Raw genomic sequence first — 27,733 nt, forward strand, 5'->3', positions numbered from 1 at the left:
GCCTGTCCCACTTTGTCCTGACCGGCCAACACCACTCAACAGCAGCCGCAGTCTTTGCCCCAAAGGCTAGAGCCAAGCGCGTCCCACGCCTGCGCAATGAGCGCAGGCGGGCTCTCCCAGAAATCTCCGGGGCGCGGCATTTGGAGCTAACTGGTTCTAGCAGCAGTGGGGTCCACGAAGCCCGCCGGGAGTTGGTGAACTAGGTCTCCTAGCGTCCTGGCCGTCAGCCACAGCCTGCCCGGAGTTGGACTACATTTCCCAGAGCCACCGCGTCCCGAAGCGGCTTCATTTCCTTTTTTTTTCGCGTGATTTGGGGACGTCGCATGGGGAGAGGGCTGCGTCCCTGGAGGAGTTTGGCCTGGCTCCCGCAGGGCGGGCGAACCCGAAACCGGGCAGGGACTCCGGGCACCAGATCCTGGGCCCTGAACTGCACCCTCTATCGAGGTATGTCCGGAACGCCAGGGCGGAAACGCTCCGAGGAAGCGTCGTGGTGTGTGTGTGTGTGTGTGTGTGTGTGTGTGTGTGTCAGGCAACCTGGTATTGGTTACCGTATCGGCGAATGGGCGTGTACTACTGTGGTTTTGTGTGTAAGCGTTTGTGTGAGTGTGAGTTGTTTGTGACTCTGAGGATGTGGTAGTTCTGCTTTGACTGTATTCCTGACCGCTTGCTTCCCTGAGTGGAAATGTGCTTATGTGACAGTATAATTGTGTGTGGACCGTTTGTTCAAGACTGCGGCTTGCGACAGTGTTGTTGTGACAGGCTGTTTGGAAGTGCTTGTGTTACTTTGAGGTTGTGTGTGTGTTACTGGGGTTTGCCTGTGACTTTGAGGTGTTATGATCGTGTTTCTGTAACACGATGTTTGTGATTGCCTGTTTCCTTGAACTGGTACTTGGTTGTGTTTTTCTGACTATCTGATTGAATGACTGTGAAAAGAGTAAAAGTGTTGTTGTGAAAGGTTATTTTGGGCTTTGTGTGTCCCCAGCAGGGTGCTTGTATGTGCTTGAGTGATGTGTATGTTCGGTGTAGGATTGGATTTTCAGACGAGATGGTCAAACAGTGAAGTGTTAACTTGGTGATTGTGACTGGCTGTGAGACTGTGGAAATGTGATCGTGTGCGACTCTGTAAGTCATTTGTATGTTTCATAGCCTGTGACCTTATGGAAGTTTATCTGGATACAGAGGTAAAATTGCATCTTGGTATTTCTGGATTCATTCTGGGGCTGAGTCTGCCTGTGGATCAAGAATCCCATGTGGGTACCTCCCTGGTGATCCAGTAGCTAAGATGCCCTGCTTCGGATCCAGGGGGCCTGGGTTCCATCCCTGGTTTGGGAATTAGATCCCACATGCTGCAACTAAAGATCCTTCATGCTGCAACTAAGATCTGGAACAGCCAAATAAATAAATATTACAAAAAAAAAAAAAAAACACAAAGAATCCCATGTGGTCCTCTGAGGATGACTTCTTTCTCTTTTGATCACAGTGATTCATTTCCCCTCTTTTCACACATTGGCTGTGGTGCTTCATTTTTCATATTTATCCTTAGTTTGCTGTGGAATTTAAGATGTAACTTCCCTACTGCTTGCTGGTGCCCTCTCACCTTATAACCTTCAGGGTTTTGAATGCAGAAAAGTGACAGGAAGGAATAAGTCAGAAATTTGAACTCCTGATTCAAGAATATTAGTTATTTCTAAAGCACAGATTTTTGAGATGAGAATTTTAGAACTGATGGCACCTTCAAGACAGGTCACTGGGAAATGTAATGGAATTCCAGGAGTGGATACTTCCAGAGAGTGTTCTAGAAGAGTCAGTGAGAGACTTGGGAAATTGTATACTCCACTGCAGCTTGTCTCCAACAGACAGCTTTGAATTCAGAAACAGATTCTAGCCCAAGATGGCTGTGATCTTGGCCCTTCTTTCTAATACAGAAAGTGCAGAACTGTTCTAGTTTCCTTCTGATTTTCCTCTGTATTAAATGAGGGGTAGATTAATGGGGTGGGGGTTCTAATTTAGAGTATACCTTCAGAAAGGGCCAGTATCTCATGGTTCTTTTTTTTTCCCCCTCTGAGAGTAGCACCCAGAGGAAGGAAGAATGACTGTTGTACAGTCAGAAGCAAGCTTCAAGGTGTGTATATGTTTCCTCTTTGTTTCATGAAATGATTTTGTTTTTTCAGGACGTAAGAATCTTTTCTTTTTGAAATGTCCCACCTAAGCCTTCTCAAATGATGGAGGGGGCAGGCAATTTTCTGTAGACTGGGAGCAAGGAATTTATGTGCAGTTAATTGTGATAGATGCTTCCTGCTGCTGCTGCTGCTGCGTGGCTTTAGTCGTGTCCGACTCTGTGCGACCCCCACAGACGGCAGCCCACCAGGCTCCCCCGTCCCTGAGATTCTCCAGGCAAGAACACTGGAGTGGGTTGCCATTTCCTTCTCCAGTGCATGAAAGTGAAAAGTGAAAGTGAAGTCGCTCAGTCGTGTCCAACTCTAGCGACCCCATGGACTGCAGCCCACCAGGCTCCTCTGTCCATGGGATTTTCCAGGCAAAGTACTAGAGTGGGGTGCCATTTCCTTCTCCAGTGCATGAAAGTGAAAAGTGAAAGTGAAGTCGCTCAGTCGTGTCCGACTGTAGCGACCCCATGGACTGCAGCCCACCAGGCTCCTCGGTCCATGGGATTTTCCAGGCAAGAGTACTGGAGTGGGGTGCCATTGCCTTCTCTGTAGATGCTTCCTGCTACTGCTAAGTCACTTCAGTCGTGCCCGACTCTGTGCGACCCCATAGACGGCAGCCCACCAGGCTTTCCCATCCCTGGGATTCTCCAGGCAAGAACACTGGAGTGGGTTGCCATTTCCTTCTCCAGTGCATGAAAGTGAAAAGTGAAAGTGAAGTCGCTCAGTCGTGTCTGACTCCTAGCGACCCCATGGACTGCAGCCTACCAGGCTCCTCCGTCCATGGGATTTTCCAGGCAAGAGTACTGGAGTGGGGTGCCATTGCCTTCTCCCAGATGCTTCCTAGTAGTGGTTAAATTGAGGAAGAAGGACCTTGAGATCCATAAATTTCAAAAGGAAGAGCTCTGTTGTGTTATTTCTGACATAGCAGCATTCTGTTTTAACTTTTTTTTTTTTTTTCAGAGATACACAAAAGTGTAATGAACTATCACATGCCCACCTTAAAAGTTATCACTTGGTAATCTTATTTCAGTTATTCTGCCTTCAGTTCATAATCCCTCCTAATTTGCCTTTGGATTTCTTCTTTGTCGTTATGGGGTTATTTAGCAACACTTTATTTAGTTTTCAAACATAAGAAAAAGAAGAAAACAAAAGAAAAAAAAGAAAAAGAAAAAGATCATTTTAAGGATCTTCCAGATGTTTTTCTGCTACTGATTTCTAATTTCATTCCATTATGTTCAGAGAATACACTTCATATGACTTGAATCGTTTTAAATTTATGAACATTTATTTTATGACCCAGAACGTGTGGGCTCTCCTATAAATGTTTGGTGTGCACTGAAAAGACTGTATTCTGCCACTGTTGGGCGGAATGTTCTTTGAATACTTGCTAAGACTGTTGGATTGGTAGTGTTTAAATCTTCTGTGTGCTGTACTCAGTCGCTTCAGTTGTGTCCAACTCTTTGCATCCCTATGGACCTGAGCCTGCCAGGCTCCTCTGTCCATGGGATTCTCCAGGCAAGAATACTGGAGTGGGTTGCCATGCCCTCCTCCAGGGGATCTTCCCAACCCAGGGATCAAACCCACATCTCCTGCATTGCATTCTTTACCCCTGAGCCACCAAGAAAGCCCCCTTAAATCTTCTGTACTCTTATTGAGTGAGTTGGATTTACCTTTCTTTGTAATTTCTATCAGTTTGTTTCATTTATTTGGAGGCTGTATTATTAGTTACATAAATATTTCAGACTATATGTCCAGATGTTGAATTGACCCCTTTATCATTCTGAAATGGTTTCCTCTGGTAATATTCTTTGCTTGAACATTTAATTTATCTGATATTTAATATAGCCACTTCAGCTGTTTTTCATTAATGTTAGCATGGTATATCTTTTTCTGTGTTGTTACTGTGCAGGTGCTAAGTTGTGTCTGAGTCTTTGAGACCCCATGGACTGCAGCATGCTAGGCCTCCCTGTCCTTCACTATCTCCTGGAGTTTGCTCAGATTCATGTCCATTGAATCGGTGATGCTATCTAGCCATCTCGCCCTCTGCCGCCCGCTTCTCCTTTTGCCTTCAGTCTTTCCCAGCATTAGGGTCTTTTCCAGTGAGTTGGCTCTTCACATCAGGTGGCCAAAGTATTGGAGCTTCAGCGTCAGTCCTTCCAATGAATATTCATGGTTGATTTCCTTAGGATTGACTATTTGATCTCCTTACAGTCCAAGGGACTCTCAAGAGTCTTCTCCAGCACAGTTCCCCACAGGCATCAATTCTTTGGCACTCAGCTTTCTTTAAGGTCCAGTCTTTTTCTGTACTTTTAACCTATTTGTGTTCTGATAAAGTACATTTCTTGTAGGCAGCAGTTCGTTGGATCTTGTGTTTTTATCCAGTTTAACAATATCCATTTTTTAATTGGAGTGTTTTTACTATTTGTATTTAGTGTGGTTAATGGTACAGTTTGGGTCAAATCTATCATCTTGCCATTTATATTTGTTTCATCTGTTCTTTCTTTTTCCATTTTTTTCTGCTTCCTTTTGGATTGAGAGGAAGAGTTTCAAAATAACAAGGCCAACATTTTTGCTAATCTTATAAATACAGAAAACAGCCCAGACTTCATGTAGTTCAATAGGACATAACCCACTAAAGGATCTGTAATCAAATTCTATGTTTTTAAAGTCACCTATAATAACCTTTCTTATAGGTAAACCATCAACTTGAGAGACACAGGCTCCTTTGTTTCACCTTGCTTTCTACTTTTAGGGATTGTCTTCTCACCACTTTGATTTAATTTTGTTTTAAAATCACATAAAATATTTACATATTTCTAAAATCAAAACTATAGAACAAGGTGAATTTAGAGAAGTCTAGCATCCATTCCTGTCCCTTTCACCTTGTCTCTTCCCTCTGTAGATAACTCCCTGTACTTGCCTTTATTCTTCTACTTTTCTTTCAAGTGATATATATGTATGAGTGCATGTGTTTGTATGTATCTGAAGTAGTGAATAACATTTGGTTGTTTCCTTTATATGATGTTAGCAGCCATTGATAATCTTTCCTTTAGAATCCATTATTTTATCAGAAGTTACAGAATATTATTTAATTCTATAATTTCTTCTGCATTTATTAGCTGGGATACTTCTACAAAGGGAACCATCCTCTCATCAGTGTCTTAGTTACTCTGAAGTATAGCTTATGCAAAAAAAGTAGAATAGGGAATTCCCTGATGGTCCCGTGTTAGCACTCGGTGATCTCACTGCCCAGGCCCAGGGTTAGTCCCTGGTGGGAGAACTAAAATATGGCAAAAAAAAAATAGGATGAGAGCTTAATTTTACATCTCATTATTTTTCAGTGTCTTTCAAAATTTATCCTATGTTTTTCTTTTAAATTACCATTAAGAACTTGTTGATTCAAATATGTTTGGTATGTTCAGTCTGTAGCAGTTATTCTTATTAAAACTTAAATTATCTTTTACCAGTGGGATCTTCTTTACTACTTTACTACTTCTGACTTGGCTCTTTTTGAATTCCTTATGATGGCTTTTGGAGTCTTTGGTAGATTCCAAACTTTCTGGTGTGACAGGATGTTCTAAGCCCATATTTTCCTGTGTTAAATATGAAATCAGCCACTTCTATATGGAGCTGTGGTTCCTTTTAGTGGTAAACTGTTTTAAAAAGCCACAATTAGGGTAATAGTTTTCATTGCTTCTGGTTGTTATTGCTTGTAGGTTTTTTTGTGTTTTTTTTGCTTGTAGGTTTTTATAGAGCTGGTTACATATGTATTTTTTAGAAGGAGAAAAATAGATCCTGAGTTTATACTGATATTTCCAATGAATTTAAAGGTTATAGTTTTTCTTAATTTTTACATTTGTATCTCTTTTTGTACTCTGGAAATCTTTATTCTTAATAACATTAAGATAACTACATATTTGCTTCATTTTCATTGATATTTGTGTACCTGATGTTATTATTTCAGAATGTAAATATTTTAGAATAAGAATGCCAATATAATTAATAACAGTATAGCTGCTGAAAAACAGTTTATATTTATTTTGTCTGTAGGTTATATTGCACTAGGAATCTAATGTCAAATGTATATATTTTAAAGTTCCTTGAAATAAACACTTCCTTTCTGTGTTTACCCTGCTAGTATTATGAACAGATAAGTTTGTTTCAATTTGCTTTTGGTTCTTAGGGGTTTTTTTTCCAGTTTGATTTAATTTTGTCTTATATGAAACACAGTTCCAAAGTCAAATGGAGTCTATTTGATATTACCTTACAATTTTTTGTGTGTCTGTGTTAATGAGAGATACTGAACTATAATTTTTTTCTTGTAATATTTTTGTCAAGTTTGGTATTACGGGTTTTTTGCCTCAAAATGTAAAAAAGAATGTTTACTCTTTTTCCTACTTTCTGAAAAAGTTTATGCAAGAATAGTACTATATCAGCCTTAAATGTTGGTAGAATTTACTGGTGAAGTCATCTGGGTCCTCTCTGTGGACAGGGTGTTTTGTTTTTTACTGAAAATTCAATTTCTCTAATATCTGTGGGGCAGTTTCTTTTTTGTTTCTTCTTCTGTGACTTTTAATAATTTGTCTTTTAAGGTATTTGTCCATATCATTCATGTTGTCAAGTTTATTGGCATAGAGTTGTGTCATCCTTTTAATGCCTGTGAAGTCTGTAGTGTATTCTCCATATTGGTAATTTCTTTTTCTCCATAGACTTGCTAGAAGCTTATCAATTGTATTAATCTTTTGAAAGAACACATTTTTTACTTTGTTGATTCCCTGTCAATCCATTTTGGATTTTAATGGATCCATTTTGAATCCATTGTGGATTTTGTGTTTATTTCTTTATTTCTTTTCCTCTTACTTTGAGCTTCATTTGTTCTTTTCCAGCTCCTGAATGTGGGAACCTAAATCACTGATGGGATCTCTCTCTTTTTACCTATCATTTAAAGCTATAAAATTTCCTTTAAATACTGGTTTTGCTACAGCCCACAAAATTTGGTAATTTGCAGCTTGTGGAATCTTAATTCCCTGACCTGAGATTGAATCCATACCCCCTGCAAGAGAACTGTGGAGTCCTAACCACTGGACTTCCAGGGAAGTTCCAATAAGTTGTGTTTTCATAGTCATTCAGTTCAATCTATTTTCTAATCTCCTGTGATTTCTTCTTATGGGTTATTTAGAAGTATGTTTAATTTGCAGATATTTGAAGTTCCTACTAAAACTCTTATTGTTATTTCTAATTTAATTGTGTGTGAACCAAGACCAGAAAATATACTCTGAATGACTCACACTTAAAATATTTTTAGTACTTTGGTTGTGGTTATCCTAAGGGAGTTGCAGTCCAGGATTCAGGCCCCCTCGCCAGTCATGCTCTTAATGCACATCTGCCTTTCTAACCCAAGTGCCTCCATTATAATCTCTCTCGCCTCCATTATAATCTCTCTCTCTTTTTAAAGAGTACATTTATTTTACCTATTTGGTTGCTGCTGTGCACAGGTTTTCTCTAGTTTCAGAGAGCTGTAGTTGTGGCGCTGTGCTTAGTTGCTCTGTGGCATGTGGGAATCTTCCCAGACCAGGGATTGAACCTTTGTCCTGTGCACGGGCGGGCAGATTTTTATCCACTGTACCACCAGGGAAGTCCTTCAATACCTCTTTATCAGGTACCTCTGCCAAGAGTTCCTTATCATGGATAGGGAGGCAAACCTTGATACTTTGTCTCCACTGTGACTTGGTACTCAATACTCTTCTGCTCCTAGCCCTTCCTCTATCTCCCTCTCCATGAAATGGGAGGGGCCTCTTTTTTTGGTACTCCTTTGACAGTGAGATGATTCCACGCATCTGTATTTATCCTTCTGACCCTCTTTACGTGCTGTTTCGTGGGGGAAAATGGATCAGTGGGGGAGTCAGCACTTTCTCTTGGCTAGCCTCTTGCTTATACTAGCTGATTAGTAAGTGATTAAAGATTAAGGGCTTGACTGGTACTTTATTTTGGCTGTTGTCTTCATCAGCTTTTCTAACAACTGGCAGCTCAGCTCACTCTAGCACATCTCAGCTTTTGACAGTTGAGTGTGATGTTCTTGACAGTTGGGTATGATAGCAATTATATCACAGTGCTTGATAGTTTTGAATAAATCCTCTATATTGTTACTAATTTTTAAAAATTTTTGTTGTATCATTTACTGAGAGAAAGATGTTAAAATTTCCAAATCTGATTGTGGATTTGTCTATTTCTTTTAGTTCTGTCAAGTTTTGCTTTCAGTATTTGATATTTTTTTGTTAAGTCTCTACACATTTAGGATGGCTATGTTTTCTTGATAAATTTATCATTTATTTCCAGTATTACTCTTTGTCTTGAAATCTATTTTGCCTTATATTAATATGAGTATATAAGCTTTCTTTTTTTTTTAATTTTATTTTATTTTTAAACTTTACAATATTGTATTAGTATTGCCAAATATCAAAATGAATCTGCCACAGGTATACCTGTGTTCCCCATCCTGAACCCTCCTCCCTCCTCCCTCCCCATACCCTCCCTCTGGCTCGTCCCAGTGCACCAGCCCCAAGCATCCTTATACTTAGCGTTTGTATGATATATATTTCTCCATTTAACTTTTAACCTATCTGTGTCTTTGTATTTAAAGTGTGTTTCTTATAGACAGCATATAGTTGGAATTTGCTTTTTGTCTTGTTTTGATATTGTCCTTTTATTGAAATAATTGGATTATTTACCTTTAAGGTAAGTAAAATTTAGTTTAAACCTGCCATGAATGGGAGCATCCACATAGGTCTTTTAAGAAAAACTTGGCACTGTTTGGAGTTTAATTAGTTCACTTAAATTTGTATCTTTAGCTCTGTGATGCATTTTTAATTGTGATTTTCATTTCACCTGAATTCTCTTTTATTGTTATGATGGGCATAGTTACCTATTGCAGCTGGAAGAAGTGGAGTTTCTAATTATTTGTTGAGCACCTGTATCAGTGATTCTCTGTAGAGGCAGTGACTTTCTGCAGGGATGTTTTAGAAATATAACTGGGTGCTTGTCAATGTTAAGATAACTGAACTGAGGTTGAAGGCTTCTGGCTTTTGAAAGACTGAAGCAAACCATGAATCTAGATCATAGGTTTGACAGCTTTTCTGTATAGGGCTAGACGGTACATATTTTAGGCTTAATGGGCCATATGGTCTCTTGCAACTCTCAACTCTGCCATTATAGTGTGGAAACCACCAAAGACAGTATATAAATGAATGAGTATAGAGTATAGATGTATTTCAGTAAAGCTTTATTTTAAAAGATAGTTGGTGGGCAATAGTTTGTCCAACTTCTTGATCTAGATGTCCTGCAGTACACAACAAAAAATTGTTCAGTGACCCGCAAAATGAGGACCACAGCTGCGGGCGGGGTGGAATGTGTTTTTTATTATTTGGGTCTAGAATCTCTCGCATACTTTTCAAATTGTTCAACTTTTCTCTTTTACTATTAATTGCATAGTTTTACTATTAGCTAAATCTTCCAGGAATGCTATCATGGTTTGATAAAAGATTGTACTTTGTTTTATTCAGAAATTTACTGAGTTTTTAAAAACCGTTTTAAAAAGTTACAGCACTGGTGGCAACGCTGCTTGTGATATTTGACTTGCCAGTTAGCTCATACTTGTAGAAGTCTCTGTTTGTAGTTAATGTGTTTCCTTGATTCTACAGACACAGACACACAGACACACACACATATGGCCTTTATTTTAAACTGTCAACTGTAAGTGATGTCAACAACATGTTTTCTGTGGTTGTAAGCATAAGTGTTTAACTGTTTGTGCCTTCTGTGTTGTTGTGTGTGATCATTAACATATTAAAATGTAACAGGTGGGCATTCTCTCTTCTTTTTGGTATGAATGAGTGAAGTCGCTCACTCATGTCCAAGTCTTTGTGACCCCATGGACTATAACCTACCAGGCTCCTCTGTCCATGGGATTTTCCAGGCAAGAGTACTGGAGTGGGTTGCCATTTCCTGTACTGTATATAAATGTGTCTTATTGCCTACAAGTTTCATTTTAGAAACAGAGAAGTTGTAAATATTTTCTTTTGTATATTGAGAGAGCATTGAGTTTGACCAGGGTAACAGCCATCACCTACCTCTTTCACCCCTGCTTAGTGTGTATTTTGTGGATAGTAGAAAGAGACAGGAAGAGGTAAACAACAAAGATAACTCTGACTTATCCATATGGAGCTTTGTACAAAGCATGGGCTCATGGTTTTGTTTTTCCCTCCCCAGCACTACCTTTTCCAGACTGTGCTTCTCTAAAATAGGAATCTAGAAGATGATCAATCATGTCTCACAGCTCTAAAAACCATGGCTCAGGTAAACCAGTACCCTCTTTGAATAATCACTTTTTTACAGAGTATGTGCATGTTTGTATTGCTTATTCTGAAAACTTCCTTCCTGACTCACCGCACTCAGAAATGTGCTTTCTGGTTTGTTTCATTGTTATAAGTGATAGTGTTTTCCCTAAGTATGCCTTTCTAATCTAGTTTATACTCACATGCTTAGGCAAAAATCCAATGAGCATCTTTGACTGGGAGCACTGATATAACAAAAGCAGAGACACAGAGATGTTTACACACCACACAGGAGAAAACTTTGAAATTCTCTTTAGACCTAAGTTTCCTGGTTAGACAAGGTAGGATTTGCTGTTTACTGGGCTTAGTGTCCGTACATAGCAAGACCTCATGCTTTGTGAGCTTTTAAGATTATCAGCATAATTAGGGATTGAATACAGAGGGATCAGGGATCTACCCTGGGAATCCTTGATTGACCAGTACCAATAACATGGATCATTTCGAGATTCAGTATGTTGGGCTAATCTTGAATGTGTAAGTTTAGATTATCCATGCCACCTTTCTGTTGCTTGGAATAAGGAAAAAGGTGAGTTTTTTAAGTGATGAATAGCAACAAGAAAGATCATTATTCATATGATGATGCTATTGAGAATTATAAACTCCCAAAAGTAAGAAATGCTTACAAGGTTTTTATATAACCTAAAGTATTTAAAGATGCACACTTACTAAGTTAGATATAGTCATTATATGGAGCTGTTGTATAGCCTATTTTAAGTATTTATTAAATCGTTGGTAATAGGAAAATGCTTATGATGTAATGTTCTTTTTTTTTTGATGTAATGTTCTGATATTAATATAATGAACCTGAGGTTTCAGTAAATTCTTTCATTTTATACAAATCTTACAGAGATTTTATAAGATTTTACAGAAATATTTACCAAATGTTTTTCTTTCTTAAATGGAGAAGAAAGAGAAACTCGCATTTATTGAGCATGTATGGTATATAAGATACATATTATACAGGGTACTTTGTGTGCTATTTCTTTTAATTGGGATGTTGCATTTACTTTATGAATTTCCAGATTTATGTGTATAATGAGATATTCTATATGCAGCAACATAGATGGATAATCTATCTACAGCGACAAGCATAAAAAGAAACCTGAGAAGCACCCATTTGTTTAGTGTCTCATCCATGTAAAAGACTGCCCAGCCAAATTGCTCGGTTCCCTTCTTTGTAGAGAGCTCTCTCCATCATCTCCCCTTCCATTGAAAAAGTATTTTCTTTATTTTCACAACTACTATTATGTTTCTGTTTCAGAGATCAGTGATGTTCAGGGATGTTGCCATTGACTTCTCTCAGGAAGAGTGGGATTGCCTGGACTCAGCTCAAAGAGATTTGTATAGAGATGTGATGTTGGAGAACTATAGTAACTTAGTGTCACTAGGTAAGAACATCTACCCCTAGTATTTCAGGATCTATCTTTGGAATGGCTGTTTTCGTTTCCATTATTTCAATGTTGTTTTTAAGTAATTAACTGCGTTTTGTATTATTCTCAAAGGAATACTTTTAAATTGCTAGAAGTAGAATGGATAGTTTCATTCAGTTCAGTTCAGTCGCTCAGTTGTGTCCGACACTTTGCAACCCCATGGACTGCAGCATGCCAGGCCTCCCTGTCCATCACCAACTCCTGGAGTTTACTCAAACTCATGTCCATCATGTGGGTGATGCCATCCAACCATCTCATCTTCTGTCGTCCTCTTCTCCTCCTGCTTTCAATCATTCCCAGCATCAGGGTCTTTTCCAATGAGTCAGCTCTTCGCATCAGGTGGCCAAAGTATTGGAGTTTCAGCTACAGCATCAGTCCTTCCAATGAATATTCAGGACTGATTTCCTTTAGGATGGTCTGGTTGGATCTCCTTGCAGTCCAAGGGACTCTCAAGAGTCTTCTCCAACACCACAGTTCAAAAGCATCAATTCTTTGGCCCTCAGCTTTCTTTATCGTCCAACTCTCACATCCATACATGACAACTGGAAAAACCATTGCCTTGACTAGACAGACCTTTGTTGGCAAAGTAATATCTCTTCTTTTTAATATGGTGTCTAGGTTGGTCATAACTTTTCTTCCAAGGACCATGAGTCTTTTAATTTCATGGCTGCAGTCACCATCAGCAGTGATTTTTGGAGCCCCCAAAAATAAAGTCAGCCACTGTTTCCACTGTTTGCCCATCTAATTGCCATGAAGTGATGGGACCGGATGCCATGATCTTCGTTTTTTGAATGTTGAGCTTTAAGCCAACTTTTTCACTCTCCTCTTTCATGTTCATTAAGAGGCTCTTTACTTCTTCTTCACTTTCTACCATAAGGGTGGTGTTATCTGCATGTCTGAGGTTATTGATATTTCTCCCAGCAATCTTGATTCCAGCTTGTGCTTCAACGAGCCCAGCGTTTCTCGTGATGTACTCTGCATATAAGTTAAATAAGCAGGGTGACAATATACATCCTTGACGTACTCCTTTTCCTATTTGGAACCAGTCTGTTGTTCCTTGTCCAGTTCTAACTGTTGCTTCCTGACCTGCATACAGATTTCTCAAGAGGCAGGTCAGGTGGTCTGGTATTCCCATCTCTTTCAGAATTTCCCACAGTTTGTGGTGATCTACACAGTGAAAGGCTTTGGCATAGTCAGTAAAGCAGAAGTAGATGTTTTTCTGGAACTCTCTTGCTTTTTTCATGATCCAGCGGATGTTGGCAATTTGATCTCTGGTTCCTCTGCCTTTTCTGAATCCATCTTGAACATCTGGAAGTTCATCGTTCACGTATTGTTGAAGCCTGGCTTGGAGAATTTTGAGCATTACTTTACTAGCATGTGATATGAGTGCAGTTGTGCGGTAGCTTGAGCATTCTTTGGCATTGCCTTTCTTTGGGATTGGAATGAAAACTGACCTTTTCCAGTCCTGTAGCCACTGCTCAGTTTTCCAAATTTGCTGGCATATGGAGTGCAGCACTTTCACAGCATCATGTTTTAGGATTTGAAATAGCTCAACTGGAATTCCATCACCTTCACTAGCTTTGTTTGTAGTGATGCTTTCTAAGGCCCACTTGACTTCACATTCCAGGATGTCTGGCTCTAGGTGAGTGATCACACCATCGTGATTATCTGGGTCATGAAGATCTTTTTTGTATAGTTCTTCTGTGTATTCTTGCCACCTCTTCTTAATATCTTCTGCTTCTGTTAGGTCCATACCATTTCTGTCCTTTATCGAACCCATCTTTGCATGAATTGTTCCCTTGGTATCTAATTTTCTTGAAGAGATCTCTAGTCTTTCCCATTCTATTGTTTTCCTCTATTTCTTTGCACTGATTACTGAGAAAGGCTTTCTTATCTCTCCTTGCTGTTCTTTGGAACTCTGCATTCAAGTGAGTATATCTTCCCTTTTCTCCTTTGCTTTTTGCTTCTCTTTTCACAGCTATTTATAAGGCCTCCTCAGACGGCCATTTTACTTTTTTGGATTTCTTTTTCTTGGGGATGGTCTTGATTGCTGCCTCCTGTACAGTGTCATGAACCTCCATCCATAGTTCATTGGGTACATTTATCTCCTCTATCCTTTAAATATAATTGCTTATCTTCCTTCTGTCTTCCCTCCTGTCTTCCTTGATGATCAGGGGAGAGAAATGAATTCTGGGACACTTGTAGTATTGCCAGAAAAAGCAAGCTATGATTCATTGTTAGAATTTAGATCTACCAAAGCAACTCTAAATATTTTTTAAATAGGTGCAGAAATGTATGGTTTTTCTGACAACAGAAGAGCTTATAATTAATATAGTGAGACAGAGGATCAATGTATTTTACTAACTATTCAAGTAAACACAGTTCATTACAAAAAAATTCTCTTATTTGTGTTCTGTAGTTGAATATCATATTTTAAGAACTGCGTATTTTACAAAGAATGAATATGCTAGAACTGCCTTTTATTGGAAATTAGCTCAGGAAGAACCTGTGATTGTCGAAGAAAGTTGATTTTTTTTTCCTATAGCAAAAGAAGGAACAGAGCCTATATCAATGAGAACTTTAATAAGTGATTTTCCTACCTAAATAATGACTTTAGTCCTTGGACTCTTCAAGTCACTAGCATATAATTGTCTCTTGCCTCTTCCCTCCCCTTCTCCTGCTCCATAACAGCCCTTTTATATAAATTTGAGGGTCAGTTACTTTCCAGACTTTTCTGTATTTAGATTTATTGTCTCCATTTCAAAAACTATGTTTGTTTATTCAAAATCTATTTATTTATTGGGAAGACTATTCTCTGCCAATGATTGTAGTAGGCACTGGAGAAATAATGATCTAAACAAGGATCCTATTCTGCTGAAACTTACATTCTTGTGGGAGAAATACAAAAAAATAAGGAAACAAAAATATGTGTGTGTGTGTGCATGTATGTGTACATATATTTATTTAATAAATATGTCAATTGCAGGTAGCAGTAAAGAGTATGAATAAAGGTAAAGTCGAATAGGCAAATAACTAAATGGCAAATGGAGGGGTGCATTATTTTAGGTAGATTTTGGAAAAACCTCTCTAAGAAAATAATACTTGAAGAAAGACTACCTGAATAAGGGCGTGAGTCAGGGGGAACAGTATTCCAAGTAGATGGAGTAAATAGTAAGTATAAAGGGCTTGGGGTGGGCATTAACTTTGTAGGAAAAATAGGAAAACATTTTACCTAAAGAAAAGTGAATGACAGAGTAATAAGAAATATAGTTAAAGAATAGAAAAAAAAGAGTTGACATTTTATTCTCTAAGGTGATGCCCTCTGAATCCTGGCCGAAGCAAATGCATATTGTCTCTGAAGCAAAGTAAGAGGGCTTTAAAATTCTCACAAATTAAGATCAACAAAAGATGAGCTCACAAATATCATCAAACTCACAAGGAAACAGGTCACAGGTGAGTGATAGATAATCTAAGGAAACAACAGATTATGTGGCAAATGACTTCACATATTGGAATTTTTAAATGTAAGTATAAACTAGTGGTGAAATATTCAAAGAAATAAACTGAATCACAAAAATGACAAGCAATAAAAGGTTTTTATAAAGGAACAGATTTGGAGGAGAACCAAATTGAATATTTCTAAAGGTTCTGTTTAGTTCTTTTAAAAAATATTAATAATCATTCTAAGATTGATAATTTGACTGCATGGAAATTATTCTCTTTATAAAAAGACATAAAAGATAAGCCTTGAATTTGGTGAAGATACTTGCAATGCATATTCAGAAGAATTAAATTAGTATGTGGAATATAAAAATCTTCTATAGATGGTTAAGAAAAAGGTAAAAGACATTTATAGACAGTTCAAGGAAAAGGGAATGCAAATAGCCAATAATCATGAAAAACTTTAACCTCATTAGCAGTCCAGAAATGCAAATTAAAACCAGTGAGATAATTGTTTCACACACACTAGATTGGCAAAAATTAAGAAGTATGACAGTATCAAGCGTTTACAACTATTTAAGGCAGAAGTATTATATACTTCATTATTCACAATAGCAAAAAAATGGAAATGACCCAAATGTCTGTCAGCTGAATGGATGAATAAAACTGATATATCCTTATAATGGAATATTAGTCAGCAATTAAAAAAGAATGAAGTTGTGATACATACAACATGGATGAACCTTGAAAATATGCTAAATGAAAGAAGCCAGACACAAAGACTATTTATATGATTCCCTTTAAATGAAATGTCCACAATAGACAAATCCATGGAGAAAGAAAGTGTATTAGTGGGTGCCCAGCCCTGGGGTGGGGGCTGGGAGGTGAGGGTGGATAGAAAAGTGAAAATGGGGGAGTTGAAAATGGCTGCTAATCGATATAGGGTTTCTTATTGAAGTGATAAAAATGTTATAAAATTTGATTGTGATGATTGTTGCACACACAACTCTGTGAATATAGTAAAAACTGTTGAGTTGCATGTATGCTAAATGAATGAACTGTAGGTATATGAATTATACATGAGTAGATCTGTTTCTTTTAAGAGTTCTATACCTTACTGACATTGGTATCAATTGGCATAACCACTTTGGAAAAATATTTAGAAATGATTTCCAAACTTATATACACTTTGGAAATAGCAGGGTTCCTTTTAAAATTTCAGGTCCAAAGCCACACCCCAGACCAATTAAATCAATGAGTACAGGACACTGATATTATTTTTTTGAAGGTTCCTTAGGTTCAAATAAATGTTCTGACATGTTTGGTGGCTACTGTAATATATTATCTGAGAATTTATATTTTAAATTTAACTGTTATTGTCAATATGAATATGTTTGGATTTATTTCTCTCCTGTTTTAATGCTTTAGGTTTACTCTTTTTTTTTTTTTTTTTGAGTGTGTGGCATGCAAGGTCTTAGTTTTCCAGCAGGGATTAAACCTGTGCCTTCTACAGTGAGAGCACAGAGTTTTCACCACTGAACTACCAGGGAATTCCCTTGGCTTACTCTCTTGATCTTCTTTGATTCCTTTTAAAATCTTTCCTTAATTGGGATGGGTAGAGTTAATTTTTTTAGGTCCATTTCCTCCCTTGTTTAGTTTGGAAGACATATACCATTTATATGCTCTTACTGGCTATCTTTAATTTTTTTTATCACATGCACTTTATTCATTTTAATGCAGTGCAGTTTTGTAGTTTTCAGTAATTGTAATATTTGAAAAATTTTACATTTTAATGGAAGTTAAATATTTTACTAGATATTAACTTTTAATTAATAGTAAAACATAGTTATTCTTTCCACATATAATATTTGGTTTGAATACTGCTTTGCAGAGGTCTTGTGATAAACTATATGCCTCACTCTCATACCTAGGATTTCAGGGGCAACAATTAAAAACCACAGATATAAAGGATTGTTCAGTTCAGTTCAGTTGCTCAGTTGTGTCCGACTCTTTGCGACCCCATGAACCACAGCATGCCAGGCCTCCCTGTCCATCACCAATTCCTGGAGTTTACCAAAACTCATGTCCATCAAGTCGGTGATGCTATGCAACCATCTCATCCTCTGTCGTTCCCTTCTCCTTACACCTTCAATCTTTCCCAGCATCAGGGTCTTTTCAAATGAGTCAGCTATTCACATGAGGTGGCCAAAATATTGGAGTTTCAGCTTCAACATCAGTCCTTCCAATGAACACCCAGGACTGATTTCCTTTAGGATGGACTGGTTGGATCTCCTTGCAGTCCAAGGGACTCTCAAGAGTCTTCTCCAACACCACAGTTCAAAGCATCAGTTCTTCGGCGCTCAGCTTTCTTTACGTCCAACTCTCACATCCATACATGACCACTGGAAAAACCATAGCCTTGACTATACAGACCTTTGTTGACAAAGTAATGTCTCTGCTTTTTAATATGCTGTCTAGGTTGGTCATAACTTTCCTTCCAAGAAGTAAGTGTCTTTTAATTTCACGAGTGCAGTCACCATCAGCAGTGATTTTGGAGCCAAAAAAAATAAAGTCAGCCACTGTTTCCCCATCTAATTGCCATGAAGTGATGGGACCAGATGCCATGATCTTCGTTTTCTGAATGTTGAGCTTTAAGCCAACTTTTTCACTCTCCTCTTTCATGTTCATCAAGAGGCTCTTTACTTCTTCTTCACTTTCTGCCATAAGGGTGGTATCATCTGCATATCTGAGGTTATTCATATTTCTCCCAGCAATCTTGATTCCAGCTTGTGCTTCAACTAGCCCAGCATTTCTCGTGATGTACTCTGCATATAAGTTAAATAAGCAGGGTGACAATATACATCCTTGACGTACTCCTTTTCCTATTTGGAACCAGTCTGTTGTTCCATGTCCAGTTCTAACTGTTGCGTCCTGACCTGCATACAGATTTCTCAAGAGGCAGATCAGGTGGTCTGGTATTTCCATCTCTTTCAGAATTTTCCACAGTTTGTGGTGATCCACACAGTCAAAGGCTTTGGCATAGTTAGTAAAGCAGAAATAGATGTTTTTCTGGAACTCTTGCTCTTTTGATGATCCAACGAATGTTGGCAATTTGATCTCTGGTTCCTCTGCCTTTTCTAAATCTATCTTGAACATCTGGAAGTTAACGGTTCACATATTGTTGAAGCCTGGCTTGGAGAATTTTGAGTATTACTTTACTAGCATGTGAGATGAGTGCAATTGTGCGGTAGCTGGAGCATTCTTTGGCATTGCCTTTCTTTGGGATTGGAATGAAAACTGACCTTTTCCAGTCCTGTGGCCACTGCTGAGTTTTCCAAATTTGCTAGCATATGGAGTGCAGCACTTTAAAAGCATCATCTTTTAGGATTTTAAATAGCTCAACTGGAATTCCATCACCTCCACTGGCTTTGTTTGTAGTGATACTTCCTAAGGCCCACTTGACTTCACATTCCAGGATGTGTGGCTCTAGGTGAGTGATCACACCATCGTGATTATCTGGGTCATGAAGATCTTTTTCGTATAGTTCTTCTGTGTATTCTTGCCACCTCTTCTTAATATCTTCTGCTTCTGTTAGGTCCATACCATTTCTGTCCTTTATTGAGCCCATCTTTGCATGAAATGTTCCCTTGGTATCTCTAATTTTCTTGAAGAGATATCTAGTCTTTCCCATTCTGTTGTTTTCCTCTATTTCTTTGCATTGATCGCTGAGGATGGCTTTCTTATCTCTCCTTTCTATTCTTTGGAACTCTGCATTCAAATGGATACATCTTTCCTTTTCTCCTTTGCTTTTCACTTCTCTTCTTTTCACAGCTATTTGTAAGGCCTCCCCAGACAGCCATTTTGCTTTTTTGCATTTCTTTTTCTTGAGGATGGTCTTGATCCCTGTCTCCTGTATAATGTCACGAACCTCTGTCCATAGTTCATCAGGCACTCTTGTCTATCAGATCTAGTTCCTTAAATCTATTTCTCACTTCTACTGTATAATCATAAGGGATTTGATTTAGGTCATACCTGAATGGTAGTGGTTTTCCCCAGTTTCTTCAATTTCAGTCTGAATTTGGCAATAAGGAGTTCATGATGTGAGCCACAGTCAGCTCCTAGTCTTGTTTTTGCTGACTGTATAGAGCTTCTCCATCTTTGGCTGCAAAGAATATAGTCAGTCTGATTTCGGTGTTGACCATCTGGTGATGTCCATGTGTAGAGTCTTCTCTTGTGTTGTTGGAAGAGGGTGTTTGCTATCTACCTTGAAATGAATTGGTGGCTGCTGTGGCAGTGAGTAGAGATTTATAAAAAGATGTGAAATTGACATGTCTATGTCAAATACACATTTCATTTTCACAAAATTCTTATCAGGATTGTACCAGCAGTGTGTGACTGTACTCTTTTTCTACACTTTGATGAACATTGGATAATTATTACATTAAAATACGTGTCAATTTGTAGATAAAAAATTGAATGACATGAGTTTAAATATTTTAGGAGTATTTCTGTCTATTTTGGTCATTTAATCATTACTGTTATTGTTTGTGTCACTTAAAAAACACATCCTTAAGAAAGGTGACAATATCTCCCTTCTCCCAGGACAATAAAGAATGTTAGAATACTTTCATTTTGATTAATCTTTCCAATCTGATATGTTATTTTTGACTAATATTTTAATTGTTTCCTTTAACCCCCCACAGTGGGCATTAATTTTGTTTTATAGTGGTAGTATTTGGTTGTAGATTTATTTGCATGATTATCTTTTTATTTGCACACTGTTCCTCTCCCATCATACCTTCCTACTGGGATTGAAATACATTAGGCAAGACCAATTATTAGTAAATACTCTTCATTTTATATTTTTTGCTTCACCTTTATTTTTACCTGATGATTTAAGTGGGTATAGAATTCTATGCTGACAATTATTTTTTTCTCAGCGCTCTGAAGATATTATTCCACTGTCTTCTGGCTTCTGTTGTTGCTCTTGAGAAGTCTGCCATCTGTCTCATTGTTGTTCCTTTTGTAAGTAATCTGTATTTTCTCTCTGTTTTAAGATATTTTCTTAAGATCTTAATATAATTGATTATATTGTTTTATTTCTAGAACTTTGTTATTTTCCCTCTCCTTTAGATGTTTTCATTTCTTCTATATTTCCTCTCGTTTTGATTTTATATTTTCATATATTTCAAGCATTTATATTACATGTATCATTCAGTAATTACAGTTCCTGGGAAACCAGTCTAATTCTTCAGTTTCTTGCAAGCATGGGGGCTCTTGTGTAATGATAAATTATCCATAGCACTTTTTCTTCATTTGATAGAGATTCTAGGGCAAGATAAAAATGTTCCTTGTCGTTTTCCTTTGAGGTCAGATGGATCTTTTTCCTTTCTCTTTTTCCTTTCCTTTCTCTGTAGGCCTTGGACAGTTCTGATTTTGTGAAGAGAAGCAGTGCCAATCCTTGACCTTTTTGTCTCTTGGTTTTTTTCAATACCGTTAAGATACAGACATTTAGGCAAGTGAAGTCAGCAAATGTCCCAAGGGTAGCTGTGACTTCAGAGCTAACCTCTGGCTTCTGATGATCTCTTCATTTTGCCCCCTTTGGATCTGCTTTACTTTTTTTTTTTTTTCTTTTTTGAGGACTTCCCTGGTGGCTCAGACGGTAAAGCGTCTGTCTACAATGCGGGAGACCTGGGTTTGATCCCTGGGTCGGGAAGATCCCCTGGAGAAGGAAATGGCAATCCACTCCAGTACTATTGCCTGGAAAATCCCATGGACAGAGGAGCCTGGTAGGCTACAGTCCATGGGGTCGCAAAGAGTTGGACACGACTGAGTGACTTCACTTTCACTTTACTTTTTTTTAACTGTGGAATACTTGTAAAAGGAATACTTGTAATACTTTGTCATATATTACCTAGCATTTCTTGGTGTTTTGGGGAAATCTGACCACTGTTCATCTACTTGCAGTATTGAATCCTTCTACCTTTGAACATACTATATCTACTTTTCTTTTTATGTCCTCTATAAAGTTTCATTGCCTTTTTAAAAGATCTTGCACATTTTTTGGTAAGTAATTTCCGTAGTACTTCATAAATTTTGTTCATATTATAAATAGGAATATTTTGTTCTGTGAAAAAATTCATAGATATAAATACACATACATAGAGTGAAATATTCATCTCTGTAAATTGACAATAACCTTACAGAAGTATCTAATAGTTTTTCAGTGGATCATTTTGGATTTCTAGGTTGATAATTTGCTCTCCACATATAATATATGATCCTTTTATTTTCTATATGTACCATTAAAAGAAAACTAATCAGTAGAAGGAGCTGAGTATTTGAGTATATCACATTTTGAAAACAGTTAGTTTTGTTTTTCAAACTAATTGGGGGTGCTTCTAATGTTTAATTTAAAAATTTTCTATTAAATATGTTTATGTAGGTTTCTGGTTAATACCCTTAATTAGGTTAAGGAAGAGCCATTTGGTCTTAGAGTCTTAAAATACATTTTCTGATGTTGAGCTATTTCTGTGTTTGTAGGATAAACCTTATTTGATAATGATGTATTAGTCCTTAAATACACAGCTAGATTCTCTGTTGCTAATATTTTACTTTTAAAAATTTACCTATGTTTGTTTGTGAAATTGGATTGGTTTTCCTGAGCTTTCTTTGTCCAGTTTTGTTACCTGAGTTCATTTAATTTTGTAAAATGACTTGGATGGATTTCTATATTTTTATATGTTCAAGAACAGTTATATATGATCTTGCCAATAATACTGTCAGTCATCAGTATCTATTGCCTTTTAGGAGCATAGACATTGAACTCAAATTTTAAATTCTAATGTGGTTATTGATATATATTCAGATTTTCTATCTTCATGGGTCATTTTAAAAATTATTTTCATCCATTTCAGCATTTTTTAATTTACTGTTTAGTTATATATAGTTTTTTTTGTCATAAGCACTTTTTAATTCCTTTGGATTTGGGGGATTTAAGGTCTTTTCTTTTCCAGTGTTTTGGCTTTGTGCCCAATCTGATTTTTTTCCTACATGTCAAAGTTCTGTATCATGTATTGGTGTTTGCAAATAATTAACTTGTAGTTTTGCTAGCCATTTCTATTCTTTCTGCATTCTAGTTTACTTGTTTATTGATTTTTAGATAGCTAATTGTTTTATTTCTCTCTCTCCTTCTTGAGTTGAACCTTAATTCTCTTGTTTTTAATTATTTCTTATTTTCTAATAAATGGAGTTAAGGCTATAAGTTTTCTGTGGTACATTAGCTGAATCTCATGGGATTTCCCACAAGGCTGCTCTTGGTATTTAGTTTTAAATTGTGGGTTTTACTTTTCTGTCATTTTCCTTTTATGATAATCATTATATGGAAGTATCTTAATTACATTATATATTTTTTGCATGCTTTTGTAATTTCTAATTTTGTTGTAATGTGTTAACATGTCATCAGTTTTACCCATCTACCCATCTTATGTTCCAGTCTTCTCTGTCTTTATTTCTTGTCTGTTTATATTAGGTCCTAAAAGGGGGTAAAATACTGTTTCCTTCTACTTACACAACACTTTTGATCCTAGATGTGTGGATTTTCCCATACCAAGCAATTCTCTAGTTCTTGGTGGACACCAACTGGGTATTCTAAAGTTTAACTCAGTTCTGACACTGACTCCCCAGAGTAGTACAGACACCACAAGTTAAGGACTCAGTCCAATAAGATTGACCACCACTTCAGATGACAATTCCAAGTTCCAAGTTGTCACAGGTACTTCTGACTGACTGGCTGTAAATCAGGGTTTCTCAGTGGCTATAAATCTCAGGTTCAATAATTTGCTAGAATGGTTCACAGATCTTAGAGAAACATTGACACTTAACAGTTTATTATAAAGGATACAACTCAGGAGCAGCTAAATGAAAGAAATGCGTAGTTTTTACTGTTTATGCTGGAATCAGCCTATCAATAATCAATACTGTGGCCAGACCAGCCCTTGTAGTTCTTATGATGATTGCAAGTATGTATCAGTAGTATGTATCAGGAAAACTTTAAGAAAATAGAAGTTTATTTACTTACAGGACCTGGAAATTACACAGCACATCTGAGGCCATACAGTGAGGTTATTAGGGAAGGGAGAATGCAGGAGAGAGAAAGAGAGCCAGCACACAGGCCTGTGTGAGCCTGGGGTTCTGCTTTAACTGGGATTGAGGATTTCACAGGCCCACTCATTAGTGAATTTAAAACGTGGAATTGGGAGTCTAAAGCGTGGGAAGATAAAAAACAAGTGGCCCAGTTTATTGAAATCAACTAAGGTCTCTAAAACAAAGGAGCTCACTGTGGGGATGCAGCCTGCCTCTATCTAGTTGTGTGGCTGGCAGCGTGTTTATTGGTGCAGACATGCTTGAAATGAATGCCTTGACAATCAAAGTTTAACTCATACTCTTGCATTACAGAAAAGAAAAAGAAAAAAAAAAAAAAAAAGAAAAAAACACCAACTGTAAGGCTTATACCATAGGAAGGTATGGAGAAGAGTTGCAGAGCTTCCATACCCTCTCCAGGTATACCACTCTTTTAACACTTCAGTGTATTCACTGACTCAGAAGCTCTCTGAATCCCTTCTGTTAGGACTTTTCATGAAGGTTTCATTACATAGGCATGACTGATGAACTCACTGGTCATTTGTAATTAATTCAACTTCCAGGGGATCTTCCTGACCCAGGGATGGAGCCCACATCTCCTGCATTGGCAGGTGGGTTCTTTACCACTGGGCCATTAGGGAAGCTCCAGCAACACTTTACTGTGGCATGAAATCAGTTTAGTGGTTTTTGACTCTGTGTGTGAGAGAAGATGGAGTGGAGAGGAAAAAGATGACTAAAATGGTGTAGTATAGAATAAAATAGAAAACAGAATAGGCATTGTTTTATAAAACCAAATATATATCAGGTTCTGATGTGAAAGGTAAGTAGTACACAATGTTTGGAAAACACTGAGGTTATTTCCTATGGATATTATTTCCATATATATTTTTTCATATACAGTCTTTTCTACTATGGAAGTTCTTTTGAAATGACAACAGAAATTTTCCTCTTACCTTTCAGACTTGCCCTCAAGGGGGGCAAACAAGCTCTTATCTCCAAAAAAGGACATTTATGAAACAGGATTATCCCAATGGGAAATGAGTGCCAGACTTGAAAACTGTGATCTTGAGAACTCTAGTTCCAGAGATTATTTGGAAGTCAAAGGCACATTGGAAAAGCAACAAGAAAATCAGGCATATTTCAGTCAAGGAATGATCATATATGACAACATGTCTATTTTCAACCAGCATGCTTATTTATCTCAACATCCCAGGTGTCATTCTACTGAGAAACCCTATAAATGTAAGGAATGTGGGAAGGCCTTTAGACGAGCCTCACACCTAACTCAACATCAGAGTATTCATACTGGTGAAAAACCCTATGAATGTAAGCAATGTGGGAAGGCCTTTAGTCGTGATTCACAGCTCAGTCTTCATCAGAGACTTCATACTGGTGAGAAACCCTATGCATGCAAGGAATGTGGGAAGGCCTTTACTCAGAGCTCCCAACTTATTTTACATCATAGAATTCATACTGGTGAAAAACCATATAAATGCGAAGAATGTGGGAAAGCCTTTATTCGAAGCTCACAACTCACCCGACATCAAAAAGTCCATACTGGGGAGAAACCTTATGAATGTAAAGAATGTGGGAAGGCCTTTACTCAGAACTCACAACTTACCCTGCACCAGAGACTTCATACTGGTGAGAAACTCTATGAATGTAAAGAATGTAGGAAGGTCTTTACACAACTCTCACAACTTATTCTTCATAAGAGAATTCATACTGGTGAAAAACCCTATGAATGTAAGGAATGTGGCAAAGCTTTTATTTGTGGCTCACAGCTTTCTCAACATCAGAAAATACATAATGGGGAAAAGCCATATGAATGTCAGGAGTGTGGAAAGGCCTTTATTCGTGGCTCATTACTTATGCAACATCAGAGGATTCATACTGGTGAAAAACCCTATAAATGTGAAGAATGTGGGAAGGCCTTTATCCGTGGCTCACAACTTACTCAACACCAGAGAATTCATACCAATGAGAAGCCCTATGAATGTAAGGAATGTGGAAAGACCTTTAGTCATGGCTCACAACTTACTCAACATCAGAGAATTCATACTGGTGAGAAACCCTATCAGTGTAAGGAATGTGGAAAGGCCTTTAATCGTGGCTCCCTCCTTACCCGACATCAAAGGATTCACACTGGTGAAAAACCCTATGAGTGTAAGGAATGTGGAAAGACCTTTAGTCGTGGCTCAGAACTTACTCAGCATGAGAGAATTCACACTGGTGAGAAACCCTATGAGTGTAAGGAATGTGGGAAGTCTTTTATTCGTGGCTCACAGCTTACACAACATCAGAGAATTCATACTGGTGAGAAGCCCTATGAATGTAAAGAATGTAGAATGGCCTTTACGCAGAGTTCACATCTTTCTCAGCATCAGAGACTTCATACTGGTGAGAAACCCTATGTATGTAATGAATGTGGGAAGGCCTTTGCTCGTGGCTTACTACTTATACAGCACCAGAGAATTCATACAGGTGAGAAACCGTATCAGTGCAAGGAATGTGGGAAGGCCTTCATTCGTGGTTCACAACTTACTCAACATCAACGAATTCACACTGGAGAAAAACCCTATGGATGCAAGGAATGTGGGAAGGCCTTTAGTCACGGTTCTCAACTTACTCTACATCAGAGAATCCATACTGGTGAGAAACCCTATGAATGCAAAGAGTGTAGAAAAGCCTTTACTCAAAGCTCACATCTTTCTCGACATCAGAGAGTTCATACTGGTGAGAAACCATATCAGTGTCGGGAATGTGGGAAGGCCTTTACTCGTGGTTCACAACTAACTCAACATCAAAGAATTCATATCAGTGAGAAATCTTTTGCATATAAGGAATGTGGGATAGACTTCAGTCATGACTCACAAGTTTATATATGAATTACCTGATGCTTGTAATTAATATAGAGAGCCTTCTCTGGTCATTAATTCATTATTATCAAAGAATTCTTAAAATGTGAACATGTAAACACATGTGCTTCATAAAGTTCAGAATCAGTGAATTTGTATGGGGGAAAGATAATGCTAATGTAATCCATGTAGAAAAACCTGTCATTACTGGAAACCTACTCAAATTTAACAAATTATAATAGACAATAATTCTGTTCATGTAAATATAGGAAGACTTTTAGCCATAGACATATGTCTTTTTCAAAATTATCTGACTCTTTCAGTTGCTTTCCTTTGTGATGTTTAACATGATAATTAACTGCTGCTTTGGTTTACTCAGTTATCAGATAGACCTAAGAAGAATACCTTCCTTATAAGATTCTCAGAAGTATTATATAAGTTATTAAATGTAAGGTTCTTAGACCAGTGCCTTCAACATAGCATTTTACAAATATTAGCTATCATTATTACTCGTGTTATTTTAGAGAATTTGCACGAGAAGACATTTATGAGTATAATGAATATTGAGAAATCTTTCATTAGCCCTGAACCTTGATTATTTGAGAGGAGGGCACTGTATGCTGTAATGAATATGAGAATGCTTTCATTCACATCTTGTCCCATATGCTGTAAGAGGAAATTCATAATGAGAAAAAGAACCCTGTAGATTTAATCAGTGAATCGTTGAAGAGATTTGAATTGTAACAAAGTCCAAAAGCTCTTATTTTCTGCCATCTCTGACCACTAGGTACGAGTGTTACTTAGAAAGGAAAAAAAAAAATGGATAGCCAAAATAAATCTTTCTACTAAGAAATTTTTAAAAATTTGAATGCACAGCTTTTGAGTTAAACTAAAAAAACTGATATTATAGTCTATTTTGCAATTAAAAATGATGTGAATCTGTATCAGAGACTATTTCCCTACCCCAAATTCATTCTTTTTTCTTCAGTAATAGAATTCTTGGCTGAAAAACTTTCTCAGCCTCCCTTGAAGATCTATAAGCTGGAAGAAGTGTTTGTATGAATAGAACATTTAAGAAATAATTTCCTTTTTTGCACTTTTTTGTTTCACTGCCTACAATGTGGATATTTAAATCTGCAGCTCTGGCAATTCTGTAGGAACTTTGAGAATGGTATCTGAGTATTAAGGATGATGGAACAGGATTACAGAACATGTCTCCACTTACGTTGATTTTATGGAACAGCCATACCATTTTGGGTCTGCCTGCCTTCTGTATTTCTTTATATAAAATTAAACTTGTTTGTTGA

The 27,733-nt window shown here is 37.5% G+C and overlaps 1 protein-coding gene across 6 annotated transcripts; it reads left to right on the forward strand.

The window, feature by feature from the left end:
* The first annotated feature begins 112 nt into the window (after window positions 1–112).
* Window positions 113–27,733, forward strand: LOC113875637 (zinc finger protein 420). Of its 6 annotated transcripts, none has more exons than XR_003506320.1 (7): window positions 127–444; window positions 2,072–2,122; window positions 10,431–10,517; window positions 11,817–11,943; window positions 15,298–15,438; window positions 20,367–20,451; window positions 20,844–21,107. XR_003506320.1 is itself a non-coding variant. In XM_027514199.1 (7 exons), the coding sequence occupies exon 7, from the start codon at window positions 24,606–24,608 to the stop codon at window positions 26,454–26,456; it is 1,851 nt and encodes a 616-aa protein (XP_027370000.1). In that variant the 5' UTR covers window positions 127–444; window positions 2,072–2,122; window positions 10,431–10,517; window positions 11,817–11,943; window positions 15,298–15,438; window positions 20,367–20,451; window positions 24,529–24,605; the 3' UTR covers window positions 26,457–27,733. The 6 variants fall into 6 exon arrangements, 5 of the variants coding, with proteins under 5 accessions (XP_027370001.1, XP_027369998.1, XP_027370000.1 ...); XM_027514199.1 differs by lacking the exon at window positions 20,844–21,107 and adding an exon at window positions 24,529–27,733; XM_027514200.1 differs by lacking the exons at window positions 20,367–20,451; window positions 20,844–21,107 and adding an exon at window positions 24,529–27,733 and having other exon boundaries at window positions 113–444.

This window comes from Bos indicus x Bos taurus, chromosome 18 (genome assembly GCF_003369695.1).
Source record: "Bos indicus x Bos taurus breed Angus x Brahman F1 hybrid chromosome 18, Bos_hybrid_MaternalHap_v2.0, whole genome shotgun sequence".
NCBI lineage: Eukaryota > Metazoa > Chordata > Mammalia > Artiodactyla > Bovidae > Bos > Bos indicus x Bos taurus.